The sequence below is a fragment of the Gallus gallus genome, chromosome 2, assembly GCF_016699485.2.
Source record: "Gallus gallus isolate bGalGal1 chromosome 2, bGalGal1.mat.broiler.GRCg7b, whole genome shotgun sequence".
Classification (NCBI taxonomy): domain Eukaryota; kingdom Metazoa; phylum Chordata; class Aves; order Galliformes; family Phasianidae; genus Gallus; species Gallus gallus.
Window position 1 is genome coordinate 110,698,361 of NC_052533.1, and position 15,058 is coordinate 110,713,418.

At 39.7% G+C, this 15,058-nt stretch overlaps 1 protein-coding gene across 9 annotated transcripts in view; it reads right to left on the reverse strand.

Moving 5' to 3' along the window:
- Positions 1-286: 286 nt before the first annotated feature.
- The window catches only part of TMEM68 (transmembrane protein 68), a 29,623-nt gene continuing 14,851 nt past the window's right edge, over positions 287-15,058 (reverse strand). For 3 of the 9 annotated variants that reach the window (XR_006935799.1, XR_006935798.1, XR_006935796.1), the window contains 4 exons: positions 13,963-14,102; positions 12,167-12,281; positions 3,519-4,780; positions 287-2,615 (listed from right to left, as the gene is read on the reverse strand). Coding sequence is in view for 5 of the 9 variants with exons in the window: in XM_046925319.1 (XP_046781275.1) it covers positions 12,177-12,281; positions 13,963-14,102 (245 nt within the window). In the remaining 4 variants the exon portion in view is untranslated. Of the gene's footprint in view, positions 2,616-3,518; positions 4,781-5,603; positions 5,942-10,158; positions 12,282-13,962; positions 14,103-15,058 lie in introns of those variants that run through there. The other 6 variants (XM_046925320.1, XM_046925318.1, NM_001031021.3 and 3 more) reach the window with 3 other exon arrangements.

Below are 15,058 nucleotides of genomic sequence, written 5' to 3' on the forward strand. Positions count from 1 at the left end.
AGCAAAACAAAACAAAAAAAGCACACACACACAGAGAAAAATCTAAAACACCAGAAAGAAACACGCTCATAAATAACTTTCTTAACCGATCACGTGACTCAGGTACAGAAGACATCAAAGCCACAATCTGGAGTACTGGAAAGTCATTTGAGATATCCCATACGTTTATAATTGTTGAGATAAAAGAGCATTAAGTGGGTGGGTAGCTGCCATGGTGTGAGACTAGATACCTTGGGGCAAAAGGGACTGACTTATTTTTGAGGCAAATCATTGACCACTGATGCAATAGCCTTCCCAGGATGCTTTTAATGTAAGCTTTTGACATGTAAGAAGCAAAGCAGTTTCTTTTTAAGCTAAACAATGATAACAGACGGCTTAAATAGATTCTTAATAAAGGAAAAAAGTGGAGAAATTTTTACAGGCTGCTTGAACAGTGCTTATTCAGAGCAGTTCTCACTTCTTCTGACTTAAAAAAAAAAAAAAGAGAGAGAGAGAGAGAGAAAGAAATTGCTATGGTTCCTGTAGAAAAACATGCTGAGAAACTAAATAGAAAGACTTGGTAATAAAAGCCCCAAGTGCCTTGGCAAAATTATCCAAGTATGTTTTTTCTCCTACTTAGTTCATATGAGCAGCTAACATAGCTCATAAAATACACAGAGATCTGTTTGTATGGGAAGGAGCTGTGTCTTCCTGCCACCACAATGGGAATCTTGGATAGGTCGACCAGAGATGGACAGTTCTTCTCCTGTGTACTGCACAGCTATAAAACACATTTCTTCCCTAAATTCTGTGCTATAGAAGTGAGACAGGAAAGTAGGAAAGTGCTTATATTGCACACTTTCTTTGTGGTGGCAGCACTTCAGATGCTGGTGGTCAGGCACACCAGCTCATGCACATCGTAGACTTCACATTTGTTCTTAAGCACTTGATTTTTCCCAGTTGGAAAGATTTCTCATTCATAGGAAGCTATATACAAAACTGAAGACTTATTCTTAGTAGTCTTCCAGCAATCAAGCCATTTCTTTTCAGTCAGGTTCTAATTAAGTGCTGTGAGCATAAGCTGTACTGCCCTGAGCACACCAATAAGCACAGTAAGTGTTACCAACCATTGTATTACTGCCATATGTGCTCACAGGACTTGTACTGTTAACCAAGCAGATCACCGCAGAGAGAGACAGCAATTCAACAATGATGTCCCAAAACATGGAAGGATAAGCTTATGTACTCTGTTATTATAAAGAAGGAAACTGAGCGAATGGATTATTACTGATACGTGGACTCCTGCGATTCTTCTCCAAGCAATCTCAAAGTTTTAATCAAGTTAACCTTATATTGATTTTAAATTTTTGGTGTCTGTAAAGTTAACACGGATTTGGAATTTGATCGATTCCACTGCAGCAAAATAAATAAATAAAGTCTCAAATAAAAAGGGGAAAGTTGTCTGAGCATGGGCCTGGTGCCAGAAGCATCTGCCTTTCCTGTTGGACGTCCCCATCTATTTCTGACTTAGATTGGCACTGAGGCTCTGGGCTCACAACATGCTCAGCAGGGATGCTCGTTTCCACCTAAAATCAGCAATAAGAAATCACTGGGCAATGATGTCTGGGGGGAATGAGTGGTTCAGGTGGAGCTTGCTCTGGCATCATTCTGAAGGGTGGTCAGGGCCTGCAGTTCCAGCACTCTCAGATGGGACCCAGCAATGCTCAGCAGCTCTGAAAATTGCAGCCCTTATTTTTCAGACTGAATACTCACAGCGTCTCAGTGTTCAGTGGGATTAGAGGCTGCTTTTGGAAAAATAGGCTTTGACTGCTGCATCCGCCAGCTGCTTTTTCCTGAGGAGAAAACTCACATCTCCCTGTGAATGTGTTGTCGTGAGTGATGAGCTAATTCTGAAACCCGCTCTGAAGGAAACTCTACCAAATAGGTAATTCTGCTGTTCCCCTGATATCAGAGGCTGCCTAGAACACAGCGTTGATTTTCTCACTTCACAGCACACCAGCTATTTCACAACTCGCAGTCACATGAGAGTAACAGGGAACATCTGGAGGCTCCTTCAGATGGAGTGGGCAGCATTATGCAAAGCACACCTTCCTTATTGCACATTCGTTCCTACCTATCTTTCTTTTTTCTCAGATGATTTTGTAACTTTTTCAAGAATTTCCCTTTAAGGCTTTCTCTTTTTGTTTGTTTGTTTGCTCATTTACTTTAAAGGCCTGTTTGGTATTTGTTTTTGTGCCTTCCTTTGGGGATCTGCTTTTGCTTGGGGCTACGCTTGCCATCTGGTACATCTGAGTTTTCATTTCAAATGCTGTCACCTTCTCACAGTGATTCCGATTCCAGCCTTCCATGCCAGCACAGCAGTGGGAGAGGAGCTATGAGGTTACCTTGTGCCTATGTGGCATTTGGCCAGGGGTCTCGTGTCCTCAGGAGTGTCCTACCAGCGTCCTGATAGCAGCAGGAACCTTGTCCACAGATCAGCTCCTCTGGTTGCTCAGAGTGCTCTAGTAGGTATCCTGTGTCACCATTTGCCTCCAGCTTCATCCCAGGGTCCATTGTGCTGACATACAAATTCTTTGACTTTGATATGCCACTTCACTTAGCTCATATCGCCATATCTAAAAAAATGAAATAAAATATAGCGTTTAAAAGTATATATTAAAAATGAGGAAATATCACGTGAGCAGTGCACACAGCACAGTGTTCCATGAGTGTGTAAGGGAAAAACGAGGTTGAAGTTTAAGTTCAGCGGTGTGATAAGATGGAGGAGAAATGGGCTGGTTTGTCTCCTGTGAGAAGCTCTACTGCTCACCGAGGGGTTGCAGCTCTGCCCCAGCCAACAGCAGCACCACAGCACTGGCAATTTGGAATAAATGCGCCTTATGGTCCTGTCTTTCTTTAATGTGACACAAACTCCTATGTGTGACTTGTAGCCAATTAGTCAAGTTTAGCCTCTAGGTGGGCTTTTGCTTTAAAATCTGACCTATCCAACCTTTGAAGTTAGAGCTATCCAATTCCATTTATCTATTGTTAGTAATTTTTTAAGTTAAGACTCATCACCTTATCCCAACCTATAACTCTATGCTGGGTGATGCATCCCCCCTATTTCTGTGATAATATCTTCTTCAACACCCTAACGAGTCAGGATTTCATTGAAGTGGCACATTAATCTCGCATATAAAGTAATTTATCTTGCCTGTAGAACACCTCCATGAGGCTTTGTTACAGAAAGAATTACAAAGCAAAACTTCCATCTTTGGTTTCCCTGTAGGGATTACTAGAATCAGATATCTTCACAAAATTTGCAATTGAATGAGAAATGTTCTTGGAAAGACCCAAAGAGTGCTGCCCAGATTCACTTTCAGAGCTCGGATGGACCTCTGACACACTGCTTTTCCTCTTCATCATGTTAAGAACTTAAAATGTGGGCTGGAAGGCAGGGAACCAAAAGGAAGGCTTCTGCTGCTGTCCCATCCAGCTACCCCATCGCCTACGTGATGTCACCTGTGGCTTCTGCCCACCTGACAGTTTCTTGTGTCTCCTGCTGAGCATGAGGGCATTGGTGATGGTCTGCATTCGTTATCTGCCACTCAACCCGATGCAACTGCATAAAGGCACGTTGTGCTGTGGGAATGTTTACCCATGATCTGAAGCAGTCCACACCAGTGCGTGCCTTGGTTTATGTAGTGAAATGGGCTGATGATCTGGTATGACACACCGCTCCCTGAGCTGTGGCTGAGAAGTCACTGCAATGTATTCCCAGTCCAGTATGTCATTTCCCTGGCAGTGCATACAAGCGGGACATGAGAAAGTTGAACTCAGCTTATTTTAATATTGTTTAGAATACAGATCTCACAAAACCTCTTCTTTAATTAACTTTTCTTGCATAGATAATTCATTTTACCAGCATTCTATGCTACAGGATGCTTCTTCCTGTGCACAGAGATAATGCACTCTCCTTCTATTCCTGCCTGAAGCAGAACTGAAGTAGGAAGGGAAGTGTTCGGTAGCACTTTTATCCTTTGGAGTACTTTTTCTTCTGTGCACACATGCAACATATTTTGAGATCATAGCTCTCCTACTTCCTAAGGGATGAAGAAGAAAAAACAGGGCAGCCTTAGAGAAAAACAAAAAATCTTGGAAGAACATAAAAGCCTTGTGTTCATTACGGCTTGCCTTGAAGAATTTATCTGACATTTCTCTGAAACCTGAGTTATCAGAAGCAATAATTTGCTCTGCATTATCTACTATCTCGATTCAAAAGAGGTTCTGAAGAGGTGCCATTTGAATTCACACAGGAAGCCAGATCTCTTGATAGATGATTTACTTGTTTACTTTACCAGGCACCTGGTGCAGCAGGAAGAAAGAGAGAAGCTTCTGGTTTCAAGATCTCTTAGTTATTTCTCTTACAATTGCCTGATTTAGGGACAAATACACAAAGACAGTGCCCAGAGGTGAAGTTGCAAGTGTCCAGGTCCAGTCATGCAGAAGGAGAAGGGAAAGCCAGAGAGGAGACACGCAGCCTGTCTGGCATGATGGGGAAAGTGAGAAATGGAGCTGGACACCACCAGCTGCTGCCTGCGCATCGAGAGGGCGTGTGCTGTCTCCTGATTCTTTCTGGGCTCCAAATGTTCAGATTTAAGTTATTCTGCAACGAAGGCCCCTCCCATGCTGGCTTTTTCAGTCCACATCAAGCTGTGTGAATAGCTTGCTCCCTCTGTGCCACTTCGCATCGCTGCTGTTTTAACTGGTATGCAGCCTTGACTGGAGCTCCTCCTATACCCTGTCAGGACACAAACACAGGATTTGGTATTAAAGCCCTGAGAAGCTCAGCTGAAGTATTCAGAGGAATAACCTCTGCTTCAGCAGTGTGGTTTTCCATTCACGCCAAGGCAGCAATGCTTTTAAATTCTCATGCCCTCATTGTTTCTGACATCAGAAACACTGGCTGCAAACTTTCAGCCAATATGCCTGAGGGGAAAAAAAAGAAAAGCCAAAAAAAAGGCAAAATGTTCACACTGTAAGCTTCCCCATGCAAAGATCCTTCCTTTGTTTGCCCTTAGATGCCCACAAAGGCAAAGCAGTATTGGTTTTTATTCCATGCTAGCAGTTATTGCTTCTGTATTGGTAAGTGTGAAACAAGCATCCAGAAGGCAAAGGTCATTGCAGACTGGGCATATAAGACAAGTTTTTTGGTTGTTGGTGTTTGGTTTTTTTTTTTTCATCTTAAAAAAAGGAACAACTGCAGTATCTGAGCAACACTGAGCCATCTTGCACTTTACAGCTTTTCAAACCTAAGAATTATTGCTGAATATTAATCCATTTCAGTGCTGGGGGCAGCAGAAATTGGTGAGGGGCAACACTGCTTGCTAAGCAAAGGAGCAAATGGTAAGAACAAAAATGAAAGGACAAAAAGCAAGGAAAACAAGTCAGCCCCCTGTGCAGGATCAAGTTCCCATTTCTCACGGGTTCTTGTAAGGCCAGTGAATTGCTGGGAGAAATCAACTTTCAGCTTTTTCCACTGCAAGAAAAGGTAAATTCAGCAGATGCACAGAGCAGTATGGGATCTCAGGAAGGGAAACTTTGATTGCCAGCATATTAATTACCTGGGAACAGTCATGTTTTCTTCATTTGATTTATTTACTTCAGCGAGCTGCCACCACCTGCTGAACCTCTTCAAATTGATTTCACTCCACCCCAGCAGCAGGGCATTTACATTGGGATGAATCACTTCCACCTTCTCTTGATGCAGCCTACTGATGTACAGCCAAACGTCTTTTGCTCTCCCTGGTTGCAAAATAGGAGCTGTTCCCAGTAATTTATTATCAAATCTGATTGAATTTGAGGTAGCACATCCTCATCTTGTCATAAAAAGGCTGATACCACAAGTTTGTATGCTTTCCTTCTTCATGTCTCCTCTGTCATCTCTTGCTTGGCACACTGCCTGGAAAGCATGAGCAGCGACTGGTGAAACAGGACAGCTTGCCAAGGAGGCAAAGCTCCTTCTGAAGAACAACCCCAAAAAGAGTATTGGTCTTTTTAAAGTGGTCCTGCCTCTCTCTGGGTGAAATTGATAGCTCACAATGGGTTTCCCCCATTGTCAAACCTGCTATTCCTTTGTGTGTTACTGTGTAGCTCAGGAAAATCAGTACTGCAAGTATTTGTTGAAGTGGAAATGCTGCTTTGGGTCCTGAGAGTTCCAGGCTTTATTTGTCTGAATGCTAGCATGCTGCTAATGTGGATGTTGTCCATTTTAGACATTGGAAATGGGGCCCAAGTTCTCCAGAGGTGCAACTTCCAGCTGATAAAAAAAAACATTCCTATACAGTTAGCTCCTACACTGTAGGAAATCTGTATGAACATCTGAAACTTGGGCCCCAGGAACCACTTGCTTGCTGTCATGGTACAGCTCATGTTTTGCTGTCTGGTTTGAAGAGAAGTTCTATTAGAAATCAGCACATCTACAGAAACTACTTAGTCCACAGGCTGATAAAAAAATGATTAAGCAGAATAATGACAAAGCAAGTATGAAAGATACCATCTTGACATTCTCAAAGCAGCGGGTAGATCGAATAATAATGGTCTGCTGTTTCTCTTGCAACAGCAGCTGAAGTAAGTTCCAGATTCCTGTTTATACAGAAGAAACGGGATCATGCACATACAAATGTAGACATGGTGCTTGGTAAGTAATAAGATTAGCTAGTATCTGGTCCTGTAGCCATTAATGGTCAGAACAAGTTAAGAGGCAAGAAACAACAACAACAAAAATACTTAATTTTTCTTAAAAAAGAGAGATAAATGCACTCTGTTGGCTGAGATTTTCTGTCTGCCCCTTTAGGTCATCTCTCTACTCCCACTGCTCTGTTATATGTGTTGCTGCACACTGGTAGGTGCTTAGCTGCCTACATGCTGAGTTCTCTGTACCTTTTAGCAGACAGCAACAAAAGCAAACTTCCAATGGTTTGCCAAACCATACATCCAGTATCACAAGGAAAGCTCTGCAGAGCTGAACTAAGTTAGAGGCACTGCGCATGGAGTAACCGAAGCAAGTTGAAACTGGTGAGATCAGCACAACTTCAGGTCTACACACAACCCAAATGCTCCACCAGAAGGGTTGAATAACTTGCACAGTGTTAAGAGCGTCTGCCAGTTCATCCATTGTAGCTGCAATGTGGAAACCTTATCACCTCCCAGAAACAGTATTAGTGGATACCATATGTATGACACAACATTCCAGAGGCTCTTTTATATAAAGCTTTTTTAATTGTCAGCAGGCTTCCCTTGTAAGGTTTGCTCTTAGGAGAATCGTTAAGTGTGGTGGTAGTATGTGCACAAAGACTGGGATTTGACTGAATCAGCTCCCCAGCTGTAATTTCTAGTGCCTGTTAAATTGTATCTGAGGAAGATATCTGAGGATACCTGAGCCACTAAACACTAGTGGTGGAGAGAGGAATTTGGTAGGAAGCATGCCTGATAGCTGGATTGCAGTGGGCTACAGCAATCCTTGATGTCCTACTCCCAGATGAGTAAATCCACTATGGGACTGACTACTAGCTATCTTCCATTAGAGTTCACTGTTTTTTACCATGCTCCCGACAGGCCCTCAGGGCTGCTGAACACTTCTGAGAACGCTTCATCCAAAAGTTCCCCACCCTTGCTCAACTCAGATGGCAAGTTTAGCCCTAGAAACACCAGAGCTGCCAGCAGCAGGTCTTTGCAAGGATTAAAAAGGCCAAGGCAGTTTTACTTCTATAAAATCTGACACAAGATTGTCCAGAATTAGCATTCCAGAATTAGACTGGTGTCAGGGTGCGATTGTTTCATTTGTGGGTCGTTTTGTATTTTTCATTACTAACTACAGAGACTGGGCCAAGTTACAAGAAGCCTCTTCCCTCAAGGTTGTTCTCACAAAGCAAGATCAACATGCCAAAAAGTTTGTCTGGAATGTGAAAATCTGCAGCCAAAAGAAAAAAGAAAAAAAAAAATCAGCTAAGCAAGCCTTTGACTGCTGTGCTAGCTAGCTTAGAAAATTAATCCCATCTACAATAGACAACAGAAAACTAATCCACTTCAGAAAGGACAAAGCACTTTTAAATTTTGGTGGATCCATTAGAAAAGTAGTTTTCATACTGTAAGGAAATCTGACCATTAAAGAAACACCCAGAGAGCTGGCAGCTCTATCACAAAGGTTGCGACAGAAGCTCAGAAACACTTCTAGGTATCCATGGTAGACTTCAAATAGATCAAAAAGAGAACTAACAAATGCTTATTGGGTTCTGTATTTTTGCTCCTGCGTAAGAAGTAACCAAAGGAAGCCTGGAGCTGCTCTGAGCACAAAGACCCAAACACATGAAACCAATACTGCAAAAAGGAAAGAGAAAAACCCAGTCTAGGATACACGAAGAACAGGCGTAGCTGCAACAGGACTCAATTCTGTTTACTGTGTGTATTAGACAGAAATACCTAAATGAAATTAAGTGGTCTTGTTTAGATGTGGTGACTGCAACACAAAGCCTGGTAGAATAGGTTCTGCTCTATAACAGCTGATTCAGCTTCACAGAAGGGGAGAAAAATACTGCCTTTACCTTGTATGTGCAGACTGATGTTAATTCCAGTTGGCATCCCAACTACATGAAATGTTTCACACACACAAGGGAGACAAAGTATAGAAAAGTCTGTTTAAAAACAAATACATCCTACAATTTGGAAGTCTATTACATTTTTTAATTGATCAATTTTCTGATGTGGAAAGATCAGTACAACAATCTAAAGAGGTTTTAGGAAGGAGCATGTGACGTGAACTGAATGGATGTAGTGACCAAAAGTCAAGATACTAGTAGTCTGTGCAAAACAAAACTATTCAATAAGAGCAGGCAAGTAAATACTGCTAATAACTCAAGATGAGAAGAGTAATTTGCTTTGAGACTATCATTCATTTTATGAGTTTAAAAAAAAATAATGAAAAAAGTACTAGCATCACTGATCTGTATTGTTGAAGACCTTTGTAGATGCAAAGTCAAAGGAACTAAGAAGATAAGTGACATCAGATAGCCTCATGAACTTGTAGCCGAAATGTTTAGGAGAGTACCTTTCTTACTATGTGTTTTCCATGATAATGCTCATACAGCAATTTCGCTGCTTTTGATATGTGTGGGTTTTTTTTTGTTTGTTTGTTTGTTTTGGTGCAAAAATAACAAAAAAAAGCCAAGTTAGTATCTATGACAGATTTAATAGGGATTAAGCACTGCAGAGCTGACTGAAGTGTCACCATAGTTGCATCTTTCTCTTCAGACTGTAACAGGATGAAGCAACATAATGGTATACTTGTACAGCAAATCCAATACAAGATGAGCCACACAATTGTGTTGACAATGCTGATTAAGTGCTCTAGTTTGCATTAGCTGTGATTAATTTCATATGAAAGCAGCCTAATAATAGATGTTCAGGCTGGGCTCTGCTATTACACAACAGGATAGTAAACTGGCCAGTAGGAGGCTTGTTATCTTGCTGAGAAATAATGACAAATACCTGTACTGTAGTGGTTCCATTTCTACTTCCAAACAATCTAAAAAGGCACATCCTGGTTGTGCTGTTTCCACAGAGAAACCTGGAAAGTCTTCAGCCTACCCAAAGGCTAATCAGGTAATTAGTAGTCTAGTTTAATGCTTTGCAAATTTCCTTTTAATACTTCTGCCTAACACACAGTGAACTAAATCAGCTAAAAGGACTCCAATCTTATTTGTACGAGTCTACGGATCTGCCCCCCCTTTTTCAATGAAAAAGTGTAGATAATCGTTTAAACACCCAATATGTACAAATAAATCTTATTAGTGACTTTTATGACTTACTTTCTATCACGGGATCTTAAATGTAACCACAGTGGTATTGCAGTGCCTCTTAAGGCCTCCTGCAGAATCGAATACAACTATTAGAACTCAGACCTTATTCCTCACATGACTTTTGTCCCATTTTCCACTGTTGTCTCAATTACTTTTTCTGTAATTCATTCCTTCGTGGGCTTGGATCCTTCTACCCCTTATTCAGATACTAGGCAGTAATAGCTTACCAAGAATATTACAAATACCTCAAAACCCCTACAGGTTCAACAGTGCAGGCCATGAATAATTTTGTTTAGTTCAAACACAACATGAAACCTCAGAACCTGTTCCAACTGTCAATTTTATTTGAAAGGTGTCTTCTATACAATTTTATATATAGAAATAAATACAAAAGGCCTATACAAATTTGAACAATTAACGAGTACCAATACTGTCCTTCATTTGTCATACTCAACTTTCAAAATTTAAAGGGACAAAAATTGCATCAAAACATCCAACGTTTAGCAAAACAAATTTTTACAAAGTCTCTGATCACAAAAGGTACATTCATTCATACATCAGTTTTAATGATACACAGTGTTAACACTATGTTTTTGAAATAAATTCTTCTAAAGTTGAAGGATAATCTTGCCTTTAAATAAAATCTAATTCGTTTGCAGAGCTTCAGAATGGGCACTTGCTTTAATATAACGTGATTCTTACCCAAGCTTCAAAAAACTTAATTCAGCACCACACAGAAGGCTTTTGGTATCAAGTAACATTATAAAACAAGTAATCTTTTGGGGTTTTCCAAACCATAGACTCTAAGAATATCACTTCATACTGTGATATTATTCTAATGTAGGCTATCATCTACGTGCAGTTATGTAATCCCACTGTTGTTCAGTTTAAGGAGTGCAAACCAGAGCATGTGCTCAGGTGTTTAGGGGAGTAGATACTAATTTCTATACAACTGCTTTTTTAAAAATAGTTGGTTGTTTTCTTCATTTGTTTTTTTTTTTTCTTTTAAAGAAAAAGTGAAAACCCAACACTATTGAAAAAAGACCACATAATAAGAGAATAACCTTTTTTGGCTTTCTTTAAGGAATTGATCCTCATCCCAAAAATAAAGAGTTCTCAGATACTAATTTAAGGACTGTAGATTACGCTCGCTGCCAATCAGAGGAAACATGTCAGGCATTTTCTATCTCGACAGTAAAAAAAAATGTAGGTTTTAGTTAAATTAAAAAAAAAAAAGTAATTTACTGTAAATGCAGAAAAGCCCAATTCTACAACTCCTTCCTGTTCATTCCATTGTTTTGACTTAATCAAAGTATACAGTTTCCCTCTCAAGTCTGATTTAATAACTTACAAAAACTATGTTTGAAAAATATGGAGGTTGAACAGTTTACATATATACTATATATATATGCACCTTGTTTTTGAAAAGAACTATCACCTTTTAAAGGAGTGTTGTATTCGTTTTTAATTTCCTTTACAATAAAGCATTCTGAACTTGTATTACAAAATACTAATCTCATTTCCATTTCCTAAAGTGTAAGTGCTTGGTTCACTTGTTCAAAGAACCTGTAGACTTAGAATCAGTGAGTATTCAGTCACTGACAACGCTATACCTGAAGGTAAATATCCATTATGGATCAGCTTGAAATAGTGGCCAAGCTGCAGGGCTGTGATTCACTCTACACCAGAGTGGTTTCTGTAACGAATTTTCTTTGTTCGCTGCACTTCTTTCACTCTCTACTCATGCAAATACTTTCTGAACAAACCCAGTAAAACGGAACATTTTCCATCTCAGGTTTTACAGTCATATCTAGTGGTTCTGCAGGCCACTGAAAATTAACTGCTTCCATCAGCAACAGATTTTTGATCAGCAGGGAAGTAACAACCTGAAGAAAGTTTTCACTGATGAAAACAGCTGCAGAGTTAACCTGGCCTACAAATGCTAGTTGCAGTGGTAATGATCAAAACAGTGAGACTTAAGCTCTATAGTGGACCTAACATCCAGGTTAAGCAACAACTATGGGAGTGGGGGGGTGAAAAGAAATAGAAGGAATAAAGAAAGACAAGAAAATGAACATATAAAGACTTGCAGTGTCATTTTTGCATAAACATTTTCAATGTAGGAATGTGTTTGTCAAAAGTTAAGTTTACCTCATTAGCAATTACTTAAAGTTTGTGTTTTCCAAGCCTGGTACTGGACAAGGGAAAAAATGTCTCATATCTTAAAATATACAACAACATCATTAGGACAGTATTTAAAAACTATTATTGGAAAAATGAATAAGTTATTAATATGACTTTAAGAATATCATAACTAAATAGTAGCTTACTCAGAAGACCTTAGTCTTCTTTCTGTCGTGTTTGAAATCGTTCCATTAAAGCCCTCAGTATATTTCCTGGTATTTTCTGATGTTTGGTTATTAGAGCCTGGAGTGCTGCTTTTGTCTGCAAGGAAAGAGAAAAGCCTGGGGTCATCTTTACATTGTTCACACATTAACATAATTTCTAGGATCTTTTCATCTTTGCAAATATTGGAGAACTTCTGCAAGTAGACAATGCTGTTTTTCAGTATTATTTCAACCCACATGATGTGTCTGTGGGATCACTGCTGGGAAACAAACCAGAACACAATTAACTTTTATCTCTGGTAGCTGTGTTCACAAGCTCTATTAGTGATACGCAATAGTAAAATGATGATGAAGTAAACTACCGAAGAGACCTAGATCTGTAATGCATGTCAGTATCTGTGTATTACTGCCACCCTGAAACTGCTGTCTATGCCCAGGTTTGCGTCAGTAATACCTTCAGTATGTAGGAAGCTTGCTTCTACACTAACTCATAAGCAGCACTGGAAACACAGTTGTGTCTTGGCTGCATTTAAGTCCCCTGAAGTAGCTGGTCCAGTAAAGTATGCTTAGATCATAGCTAAAATACTGTATATTGACAGTACTTTCACTCAGAAACGTAGCAGGCCAAGAAGTTAATAGCAGCCATTCTGTTATATAATAGCTCTGTGGGGAACACTGGAAAACAGAGCAATAAGAAAAAGTTAGAGTGAGGTAACAGTAACTTTTCTGTTTTGCCTACAGAAGCACAGACTGTTAAACTCTTAAGGCCAGAGACAGAACAGAGACCTCTTGCATTCAACAAGGAGAAAAGTGATCCTTGGTGCAAGTTCAAAAGTAAGTCTCTAAAGCATGGCTGCAAGTGATTCAAACACCTTCCTCCTGCAAACCAGCACTTCTCTGAGAGACTCTGCCAGACTGAACTCCCAAAAGATGCACTCAGTTCTCCACAAACAAGACAATGTAGAGTAACATTTAAAGGTTTCGTTTTGCAGAGATCTAATCAGAGGATAAGCAGGCGATGACAGATAACTGAATCAATACTTGCCCTTTCTCTCAGGTGAAGTTTTCAGAATGCTAAAAATGACCCACTGTGAAGCTTTCAAACACGGCTGTTTTGGCCGCCTCAATCTGACTGCTCCACACCCACACTTATCTGACTCGTATCTCTGCGCTGTGAAATCCATTCCTAAGCTGAATGAATATGACGACCTCACAATTAACTCAACAAACCACATAGATCTGAAGGATGTGAACATTCTAAAATACATTTGTTGGGAGAGAAATTAGAGGAAACGGAAATCGAAACAGACTGTACAAAACCATGAAATTACATGGCTTTTATTGTTTTTATTTTCTCTATGGAATATCAACAGTCTGTGGCCACAGATTTGCTATATTTGAAAGACTTCACTGGGAACTTTTTAAATGATCTGGAACACTTTCCCTGGGTGAACTGAACATGACGTGTTTTTTTTTAACCACCCCAGGGTAATCTTAGGTGACTGAACTTCCTTAGTCTCTAAAGCAAGATGTTTCTTGAAGCTTATAAAGAGTAGGATTGACATTAAAAGGCCAAGAACATTTGCACGATGTACTAATAAAAGACAGCACTGCAAAGGGGCACTGGAAGTTAAGCAAGTCCAAAGTTTAGCACAAATTCCATCAACTTCTTCAACTACCTCTATGGCAGAAATCATTATCCTGACAAGAATATTTTAGTGTTTGCAATCAGAACAGTCAATATTTAAAATATATATTTACATGTAGATCTATCTTACCTTCGCAGTCAGTTCCTCAGCAGTTATATTTGGATCATATGGAATGGGTTCTCCGATAAACGTACGAAACTTGACTGGAAACCAGCCGTACATAGGAACTATTGGCAATCTTATACGTTCATACAGTTTCCTAAATATTTCTAAGGTTAAAAAAAAAAAAACAGGGAGGAGGGGAGGAAAAGAGAACAAAAGGAGTGGGGGAGAAATAAAGGGAAGAAAGGGGAAAGAGAGAGACTGAGATTACTCTGCAATTTTTTTTTTCCCATCATGTTTTAAAACTGAAACTGGCTTGTTGAGTAATCCAGCCCATGACCCAGATTCTCAAGCATGCCGTCTCAAGTACTGTTCTACTCTTGGCTTTCATTTCCCAAAGGCTGCATTAACACTAACATAAGACTTGCTTCCAAACTCACTTAGAGTGAAACATCCCCCCCGAAAGAATAGCTGCAAAGAGATCAAAGCAGAAGAAAATTCAGTAGCTCTATAGGGAAGTAGCTGGGAATACTACCCAATACAGGTTACCATTTAGCTAATTTTACAGGTTAGCCCACCAAACTGTTATTAGTGTAAGACTGTTTTGTTCAGTCCCACTGAGGTCTAAAGGATCAGAAAGTCTTATGTACCAATAAGGTAGCTGTGCTAAATACTGAGCTGAAGAGATCACACACTTTTTAGAGTGAAACACTACACAGGGGAAAAGAAAAACAAACAAACAGAAGAAAAACTGGTATTACTATCAGTTTTATGAGGGCAGTTCTTCCTCATGTCACTTCCTAAGCATCTATTCTAAATGCTACCAGAACAGCAGTCTGGTAAAAGGGGTGCTACTTCTCTTACATTAAAAAAAATAAAATCTTAGTGATTGAAATGTCAATTATTCTGTATACAACCTAAAAAGAAAAAAAAACCAAAAACAAAGAATATTGCAAAACCATCAAAACCAGAGTAATGTCTCCAGCAATCAACAGAATTAGGACCTCTCTAGCTAATTCTAATCAACTCTACCACCTCTGCTATGGAATAAAAGTAGCATCTATCTTTCTGGCTAAAGCCTCTTTCAGTTTGGAAAGATTCTCCTGAAAACAGTTACAATGCT